At 34.2% G+C, this 10,000-nt stretch overlaps 2 protein-coding genes across 6 annotated transcripts in view; both read right to left on the reverse strand.

The window, feature by feature from the left end:
* The window catches only part of LOC113810268 (sodium/potassium-transporting ATPase subunit beta), a 124,892-nt gene that overhangs the window by 47,205 nt on the left and 67,687 nt on the right, over positions 1-10,000 (reverse strand). The window lies entirely within an intron of this gene.
* Positions 1,215-10,000, reverse strand: part of LOC113810265 (sentrin-specific protease 1) — a 23,340-nt gene continuing 14,554 nt past the window's right edge. For all 5 annotated transcript variants that reach the window (XM_070123452.1, XM_070123453.1, XM_070123451.1 and 2 more), the window contains 10 exons: positions 9,938-10,000; positions 9,466-9,594; positions 7,792-7,883; positions 6,922-7,042; positions 6,206-6,440; positions 5,882-6,004; positions 4,825-4,962; positions 4,381-4,518; positions 3,138-3,224; positions 1,215-2,444 (listed from right to left, as the gene is read on the reverse strand). The exon at positions 9,938-10,000 is cut by the window's right edge and continues 62 nt beyond it. In XM_070123452.1, the coding sequence (XP_069979553.1) occupies positions 2,286-2,444; positions 3,138-3,224; positions 4,381-4,518; positions 4,825-4,962; positions 5,882-6,004; positions 6,206-6,440; positions 6,922-7,042; positions 7,792-7,883; positions 9,466-9,594; positions 9,938-10,000 (1,285 nt within the window). In that variant the 3' untranslated portion in view covers positions 1,215-2,285. The remainder of the gene's footprint in view (positions 2,445-3,137; positions 3,225-4,380; positions 4,519-4,824; positions 4,963-5,881; positions 6,005-6,205; positions 6,441-6,921; positions 7,043-7,791; positions 7,884-9,465; positions 9,595-9,937) is intronic.

Raw genomic sequence — 10,000 nt, forward strand, 5'->3', positions numbered from 1 at the left:
TGTGTGTGTGTGTGTGTGTGTGTGTGTGTGTGTGTGTGTGTGTGTGTGTGTGTATGTGTGTGTGTCTCAAGCACGTTCTTACTTAAACTAATGATCAGTCCAGGGATAATTGTATACAATAGATTTTCACAGTCATTATTTACGGGAAAGCACATACTATTAGGAAACAATCACTTAATTAATCAATATTTCCCTGGAAAACCTATTACACCACATGCATCATCGCAGAATGCATGTGGTGAACCAGAATGGCGCCACTCTTCGAATCTACATATTTCAGTGAATGAAATTTACCGTCCTGTGTCAAACACGTCCCCTGAATACTGTATGAGAGTCTCCAGTTCACCGGTGTTTGTTACTGGCCCGATTGCGTCATTATTTGTATTCAGCCAACGAGCTTCTCGTATTCAGGCAACGGGCTTCTCTCCCTTGCGTAAAACCAGAGCCGGCATTCTCCTTCAACCCATGGGAGTCTTGTACGGTTAATTGAACTGTAGGGGGTGATTGAGCCAGTTGAGCATCCATTCGCTCTTTGTTTTTGTTTATTCTGTGATAGATACAAAATGTTTAGAGTGACGTAAGCTGCTGTCATAGATTTCATAATGGTAATGGCCCGGTGATTGTAAATCTCTGTTCTACTTGGTCCCGCTTTTTTTTATGGAGACAAACAAAAAATTCTGTGTTCACAATCTTTGCTTTTGCTGCAACCAGTTTATGCATTATGAGGGTCAAATTATACTGATAACGGAAGAAGGAAATTGAGTCTTCATTGGAGTTACTTTGGTTTAGAAAAATATATTAACAGATAATTTCTGATAATGAAATTGTAGTAACAATCAAGTAATTTCTTTTAAAAATAAAAATGTATATTTATTGATTTTAGACTCTAATGAGTATTCCATTTTACTTTTACAATCGTAATTATGGTCATATATGTGCTGTACATATAACTATTTATATGTATATCATTTTCAAACTAGCATCTGGGCCATGTCTCTTGCTGTGGCTGTGCAAGCATCTTGCTTTGCTATTCTCTTCATGAAGTGCAACATCGGGTGCAACACAAGAAGAGGAATAGACATTAAAAACACTATTAGCCCCATTTCTAGTATACAGCATACCTATGTACTCTTATGTAGAGGAAAAGAAGTCTATAAATTGTGGGGTATAATTTTCGGATTAATCCTATCACAGGAAATAAATAAATTCAAGACGGTAGTACACAATTTTATTCAATAGAAAAGTTCTATGACATGTTGGCAGACAATAATATATAGTATATAGGTATATGTTAATTTTTAAGCAGTTCAGCACCAACGCCCATTTACTATGTAATACCTCTTTACTTATAAAGGTGATAGGTTACAGGTAAATACTATATACAGTCTGCTTGCCATATGTATTATATATAATGCTCGACTTATCTTCTAGCAGGGAAACGTTTAATTAAAGAAAATAAAATATTCACCCCCGATGAACAGCTACACATCCATTTTCTTCTTTTATTTATTGCATTACACAATTAAAAGGTAACATGACTGTCAAGGTAACAGGGGTATGCTTTCTGCAATGATGTGAAGGCCCCAGAGCAAAGGGGAGGGATATAATATAAAAACAAAACAAAGGGATAAATGCCTGATTTCCGATCTTTTGATCAAAAATCACTTCTAACTAGGCACAGCTTGCTATTAAGAAGAGAAAAAAAAAGAAAAAAAGAAAAGAAAAGAAGACAAAATGTTCTCTTCTGATTAATTTCCTATAAAATACTTCTCATCTCATTCTCTTTATTTCTAACACCTGCCTCTTGTGGGCTTATAAATAGGTCATTGTATTTGGTGAAATGAGAAAGAAAATGTCTCTTATCTGAGCGAGAGAGAGAGAGAGAGAGAGAGAGAGAGAGAGAGAGAGAGAGAGAGAGAGAGAGAGAGAGAGAGAGAGAGAGAGAGAGAGAGAGAGAGAGAGAGAGAGAGAGAGAGAGAGAGAGAGAGAGAGAGAGAGAGAGAGAGAGAGAGAGAGAGAGAGAGAGAGAGAGAGAGAGAGAGAGAGAGAGAGAGAGAGAGAGAGAGAGAGAGAGAGAGAGAGAGAGAGAGAGAGAGAGAGATTGTTATATCCCGTTGATAGAAAGAAAGAAAAAATGGCAGAAGAAATTGAAAAAGAGAAAAACTGAGAAATGAAAAGAAAAAAATGGGCAAGAGATCAATATTTAAAATAATAAAACAAGAAGTAGAAGAAAAAAGAATGAAGGAAGGAAAGAATTCAGAGAGAGAGAGACACATCCTTTCTCTTTACAGAAGAGTAGCCCTGACAATTTCGTAGATCATTCTGCGCCTAAAGTAGGGCATGTGCTGCTGGTCGAATGTGATGGCTACATCTCGTGACAAATACTCGGCAAACTTGCATGCAAACATCCCGCAGTCTGAGCCGTTCATCTGCTGGGGTATGTCCTGTTGGGTAAGAAGAAAAATAAAAAAAAGTTAATTTAATGTCTCATTTACAAATAATATATTTTGATATTTGAAGTAGAGAGAAAAGTGTTCTTTTCCTTTTTTTTCATCATAATTATTATCATCTTCATCTTCCTGATCAATACAATTATTGTCACAGTTAGTATTAAAATATATGCATATTTCTTGATTCCTCCTGGATATTAACTTTATATATGTCATCACTTTATTTATTTAGTGTACAGATTTCTCAACCATCTAGTCATCATGGTAAATGTGTTTTGCCATTGATGCTCCCCTTGTTAAAAATATATATTTTTTTATTCATTCTAAATAAACAGCAATGCTCCCCTATCTCTCAATTAATGTATTTTTCCTACTGCATATTTAGGAACATTGTAGCAAATTTATTCAGTATATTGAAAAAATAAAAATAAAAATAAATAAAGAGGGGAAAAGAATAGGAAACTTTAATATTAGAAGGGGAAGGGTAAACAGAATACCCAAAGAGGAGGATTATAAATGCTGTTGATCTAGTAAACCACAATGCTATCAATAAGATTATAATAACAATGGAATAGAAGAAAAAGAAAAGGATCTGCATAGTTTAGAAAAGAGAATCCTAAAAATTTAAAAAATGACAAAAGCAAATTCATCAATAAACATTAAAAGCCAATATCCAAAGACACTCGCCTTCATGTTCTCCAGTGTCCAGTCGCCAGTGTCATACTTTGCCTTCTTTTTGTCCTCGTGCTCTGATTCCAGGTACTTTTTGAGTGCCTGAAAGATAGGAGAAATACAACTGATAATTAAACTACTAGCTTAAAGGTGCTGTCACACTAGCACTTTTTCCGTCAATCTTTTTACAATTTTCTGAAATTTTCTCAATTTTTGAGCGAATTGTTGATTTTCTAGTCGGACGATAATGATCGTTTCCGACTGAAAACCTTTCCGTCAACTTTTTTCAGCCAAGTATAGTCAAATCAAGAGCTATATTTGAGAATGTTTGTATTTATGTTAAATAAAATTGTCAAAAAATTGACGGAAAAAGTGCTAGTGTGACACGGCCTTAACTATAAAAATAGATGTCATGAATGTGCAAAGTTAGTAAAGACTGTATTGCAGTAAAACGTCTCAAAGATTTATTCCAATGAAGTCCATTTCAAAAGGGAGATAATGAACTCAGATTTGCCTAATGCTGTATGCTCATGGAAATAATTAGACAAAATTTCTGCAGCCCACCTACAGATGTATGCAAATAATTATATTCAAATTCACATACACTTCTGTATTTGGCAGAGTTTATTAAAAAGAAAATAATAACTATAATAATAATAATAATAAAACCAAATAAATAAAATCAATAATAATGAAAAAGAAAGAAGAAAAGAAACAAAAATAAAAAATGATGATGAACCTAAATCACTAAAACAAAAATTGTCTTTAGTGTGTGGAGTTGCAATGACTGCTTTAATAATTAGTCTTTGATAATTTTACTGGTACCTGTTCAAGGATGTGATATTTCTTCTGTGCTTTGCTTTTTATAACAATTAAAACAATTATGAGGCCTATATTTACTCTCAACAATATTCATGGAATATTATTTCATATTGTTTGAAAAATGATTAACCAAACTAAAGCATTTGCTTTTACTGAAGCATGAGCATCATAGTGGTTTCAGGATTTAAAAATTTCAATTGTTTTCTACTTCATACCCTATATTTTTTCTTCTTCTTCCTTTGAAATGCTCATATCTCTTTCTTTTGTATGTACTAAACTGCTTAGAAGTGTATAAAAATAAACATGGTTTTCCTAGAAAAAATATTCAGTAGTTCTCAATACCTTTATAACTTCATGAAAGGGTGCATCTTACCAGCAATTATGGCAAACCAGCATGTCTCACTTTAAGAATGCCCTACTGAAACAACAAACCCACCTCTAGACATCTCTCATTGTCTCCCAGCATGGAGTCGTAGTAGCGAATGGATTTCGACCTGAAGTCCATTGTGGCCAAGCACCAATGCATCCCCAAATGCACTGGCACAAGCAAGAGATCCATACTGAAGACATCAACCTGTAAAGAAGAGCAAAAAGAGGAATTGTTTAAAAGATCTTTGGTTTTCTGAATACAGGTTCTCTAGTATTCTATGAAGATTTTGGCTACTTGGATCTATAAACAATTCACAACAATTCACTGATATGGACTGACACATAAAAACATGATACCTACATTTGTAAATTTTAAGTGTCTCATTTTAGAATGCAACTTTGCTTGGTTATAAAACTGATACACATATAAAATACAATATTCATGTCTGTCACACTGACATCTAGTTACTTTTGCAAGTTAAAATATTGTTAGCATCTCTTAATAATTCACCTTTTTGGTCCATCTTCTGACAGTTGAATAGCCTGTCTTCACCAATTTTGGGTAAAAAAATGTATTGAAGGCATATACAGAGGGGTAATTATCATTTTTCCCTCGTTCCATCAACAGGTTCATGTAGAAGTTGATGACCTGCAAAGAATTAAAAAAAAACATAATTACACACAAGACCAACTAAGTTAAAGAAATCAAGATCTAATCAAAATGCTACAGCCTGGAATTAGTCTCTCATGCATTTATATTGGAGGACCATAATTATATCAAGATACAGATTAGCTAGTAATTTCACAAATTATACACTGCATCATACAAGGGATTGTTAATTGTCACTTTACTCTTTTGTCACTGATGTTTTGTAGATGCATCACTGATTGTATTTCACAGTCTTGAAAATTTATATACATATCCGCAAATGTATAAGAAAATAATGAGAGAGAGAGAGAGAAAAATAAAAGTGAAATAAAACACATTTACTCAATTCTAGAATACATGACTAATCTCCAACTACCAAAACAGACTTGATACTATTGTACCAGTGTACTAAAGCACTGCATGATGAATATGCAACCAATGGGTTAAGATTCTGAACCCAAACACAACACCATGGATAGCAAGTAGTGATACCAAAGTAAAAATCAGCCACATAGTTGTACTGTGGATGAGGTACATAGATGCATTAATAAAAATAAAATCTCTAATCTGTTATCTTTCTTACAAAGCACCAAAATGTCTTCATTGGAAAGGGTAAATACACTAGATAAAATGATTTCTGTAGACTTAATATTGTTATACACAATGCTATATGAAATAACCACAGGAAATGACTTTACAGTCAATGTTTAATTTAAAATCCTATGTGGGATAACTGAAAGCATGAAATCAATCTCCATATCTAGAATCTCATATCCAATTCAAGAGGAATACAGTGGCTTAAAACTGTTATATCATATTACAAATTTCATACTAAAACTAAAATAATAAGAGTGGAGTAAAATATAATACTTAATATAAAAAACAAATGAAAAAAGGCCAAGATTTTCAAAACCATTACCTCATCATTCAACCAGTTGAGGCCACAGAGAGTAGCAATATCTTTTCGGGTGATCTGGATGCTGAACTTCTCAACAAGCACTTCTCCAGGTGGTCTTCCTCTTAGTGCATCATCTATAACTTCCTGAAAGGCATTAACATTTCTAACTAAATATATAAAGTATGTAAAGAAAAAAAAAGTAGGACATTGCATTGTAGCAATTATAAATGTAACCTTTTAATCTATCTTCCAAATATAGTTTCTTCATAAATTTTACCTTGTTTAAAAATGTCCATTTATTCTCTTAACAAACTTCATTTGTGAGGAAATATCAATTCTACTAACCTCCATTTCTGGAGTCAGAGGAACAAGTTCTTCCTCTTCCTCTTCTTCCTCCTCAGGTTGTAGTTCTTCAACCTTTGATGGGAAGGTAAGATCCAGATCTCTCATCCTCCGGGCAATACGCTCATCCAAGGAGGCTTGGAAAGCTTTTCTCTTTTCTTCAAACATTTCTTTTGTCTTTACTGCTTGTTCTGCCTCTGCTTCTCGTGTCTTACCTTTGATCTCATATTTTTCCCGGCTGTAAATATATTTGATATTTCTCTTTGTCATTTGTTTCAGCTTTTGAGCATCTAATTTTACATGTGAATAGTTTAATAATTTACATCTTTAAAAAGGTTTGCTGAATAAATATCAAATTCAATTAAAATGAGGAAGATAACTAGTTATACAGTAACAATTTTAGACTTTTTCTATTCGATTCTACCATATTTCCGTCACAATACTCATATAAGATAAATCTATAACATATGACTAACGTCTGTATAAATTCAAATAAAAGCAATCATACTTTAAAAATGATTCTTAACCAAATGTGGAACAGGCATAAAATACCATTTTCACTGGCTTGTATATATCCTATGCCACAAATATTGTGTGGTCTATATTTGTGCACCCAACAGCAAACATGTGTTTGGTATTATGTCAACTCTAGTTTGTCTGTGACACTGAAGTTAAGAATCAATGTTAACCTTAATGTCAATCAATAATACAATACTAACAATGACTTCAGCCAGTCTAAGCTGTACACTGGTGATGCTTGCAAATGCTCTTCAAGGGCATTGCTCTTGGCTGTTGGCTTCTTCACCTCCCCTGTGATGACCACGCTGTCACTCTCTGACTCTGCAATATATTTTTCTCAATTTGTTGTATGTGAAGATGGCAAAGTATCATAGAACATTAACTCTAATTATCTAGGGTCCACAAAGGCAAAAATTAATATACATATGTGGTAATCTAGATGCTTGAATATAAGTGTCACTATTTCACTGGGATCAAGGAGGTAATCTCATCTACAAATATATCTAGTGATTTTTCTAACACACCAGCAGAAGAGACTGTGATGATTTTGGCTTTGCTGGATTCCTCTGACTGTCTAATTTACAAATATACAGAAATTATTATGTGGAAATACCCCACATTTAACCCGCATTCTTAGCCCTGATAGCAGGGGAGGGAATGAAAGGTACCAGGAAAACTGCAAGGTAAAATGTAAGTAATATACACAGAATCAGTCAAATGCAGGGGGCTGTGACCACTGCATTTGACAATACAGTGATAATATAGTGACTGATTTCCCACCCAGGAAAACAAAGAATCCTCCAGGTTATCACTGCAGGAGAGTGTACAACTACCATGCTGACACTCTTTCTTGCCGTGAATATATGTAGGATTCTTTGTTTTCCTGGGCAGCTACAAATTTGCATTGTAGATGGTGAGAGGAATCCAACAATACCAAAATTGTTGTGATCTGTTATGTTGAAATCATTGCCATCTGATATGTGGTTGTATTAGGAAAAAATTACAATATATTACACTGACATCAAATTATTTAATATGCATGTGAGGATGAACATCATTTTTCTTCTTACCTCTTGTACTCTGATTACTATTTTCATTCTCGTGCTTGGCCAGGTCAATGAAGGTGATGATGGGTGACTTGTCTTCACTCTTTTCTACTGTCCTGGGGGATGAATTATTTAATTAATAAATGAACTGCACCTTGTGACTGGTTCAATCCTCATAAACCATCATACATAAGTTCATGACTTTCTGCCGTTTCTAACTCTCTAGAACCTATATGATCCTTCGTGGACTTTTCACTGACAAAGTCATCTGATTGACTATTGGCTGAATGGCTATTTTACCAACAACCATTTGACGAAATGGATACATCACTGAAAGATATATTACATAATATATAGGATAACTGGTCCATAAAAAAGCAATATTGTTACGGTCAAATAGATTTATGCCTGTACAGTGATGCACGGCAGTAAGTTGCAAGCAAGGAGTGGGTTACTATTAATCAAGATGAATATCTTATTAAGAGTTTGTAATGAAAGCAAAATGTTTATTCACATAATACTCAATATATTGTATAAAGAGTTTATGCTCACCCCTCCTTAGCTTGCCACTGAGGGATGCTTGAAGAAGCGTCATTTGTACCACTATTGTTTAACCGCAAATTTTGACCGTAACCCTTAACCTAGATCCTAGGTTTGTTTATTGTTTTATGTAAATAATATTCTATAAAATGTTGCATTGTTTACGTAAAGAAATATGGAATGGATCATTGTTAAATGCTATTTTATAAAGTGTCATGTGTCTCCAGTGTTTTGCAAAGTTTGGGATTTCTAGTTTTTGTGATGAAATGTATATTCTGATGGTTCTGTACTGAGTTTGCATTATTCACTGCAACAAGGGCTGCTGTGAGGACTACTGTGCTCAAATAAATGAAATTAAAAAGCATTATGAGCAAAAAAGAAGTGCATGGTCTGCCATTGCAAATATGCTGTAGTTGCTTTTTCATTTCAAAGGAATAAAGTATACTTGATATAATACAAGCAGTGTTAAATCGTTTTCATAAAAAGCAACCTGGAATGACTGTCGTGGAGATGTTGACCCCTGACATTCAACATTGGCTTGTGGAATGCAATGCAGAGGACCACAGAAGGCTTTTCTAGGACAAATAATTGCTTAGAAAGCTAGTAAAGAGAATATAAACAAACCAGGTACTCTTTGCTACTCTGTGTCCAACTGCAAAAGGAGTATTTGGTCTAGTAACTAACAGCTGAGTCTGTGTGAGTGGGAGCATGTCATAGTGGGTTGTGGGTGGGTGTGGGTGGATGGACGATATGCTGAAGTCAGCAAATGAAAAGCATGAGGACTTTGCAAACCCTTTTTTCTTGTTACAATTCTGTTTCGATGAATTGTATATATTCACTTTGTTTTAAATGAACATCAGTTTCTATTATCTTTTTTGATGGTATGTTTGCCATATGTATATAAAATGACTAAGTATCTGCCTTTATGATGACATAAATATGACCACAGTAAATCTATCTCTTTAATTTGGTAGTATTTTGATTTAGCATAATGTCTGTCTATAATGTGATTATTCAGACAAATGTTTTTTGGCAAAACAGCAATCTGGCCAATAGTTCACTGGCAAAAAGTCTGACAGTCATATACATGTTAAGCATGTATATATGGGCTTCTCCAAGTTTTCTTTTTCCATTATCAAAAGACACAAAAACACCTACCTTGACTTGCGGGTTGAATACAGGGCAGAAAAATTGGAACTAGACTCCTCAAGCTGCTGCCGCTTCTCATTTGTCCAATTTGAATTTAAGCGGGAACGAGTGATGAACCCTTGGGGGCTGCCACATCGACTGTAACAAAAGTTGTGTAAGGTGAAGTTTGAATTTATGGACACAAAAAATTTCCATATATGAGAAGGAGAGAGGTTAATATAAGTGATGTTGATAAAGAGAAGTCTTTGGCCGGTTTGACAAAATTATGCAAGGCCCAACCCAAGGAATATACATACATATGTGCATGCATATTCACAGAAATAAATGAATATTCATCAGTCTAGATGTGTATATCTATCAGATATATGGACTCATTTGTATTTATTTCTCTACATATGCATGCCTGTATATATGAATATTCATTGGGCCTCGCACAATTTTAATAAACAGTCCATATATCAAGCAATCCTTTATAACATACCTATCAGATGCAACAGAAACACTAGAGGAACCCTTGTACACAGAGTAAGATTCTGGTAAGATG

The sequence above is a fragment of the Penaeus vannamei genome, chromosome 7 (genome assembly GCF_042767895.1).
Source record: "Penaeus vannamei isolate JL-2024 chromosome 7, ASM4276789v1, whole genome shotgun sequence".
NCBI lineage: Eukaryota > Metazoa > Arthropoda > Malacostraca > Decapoda > Penaeidae > Penaeus > Penaeus vannamei.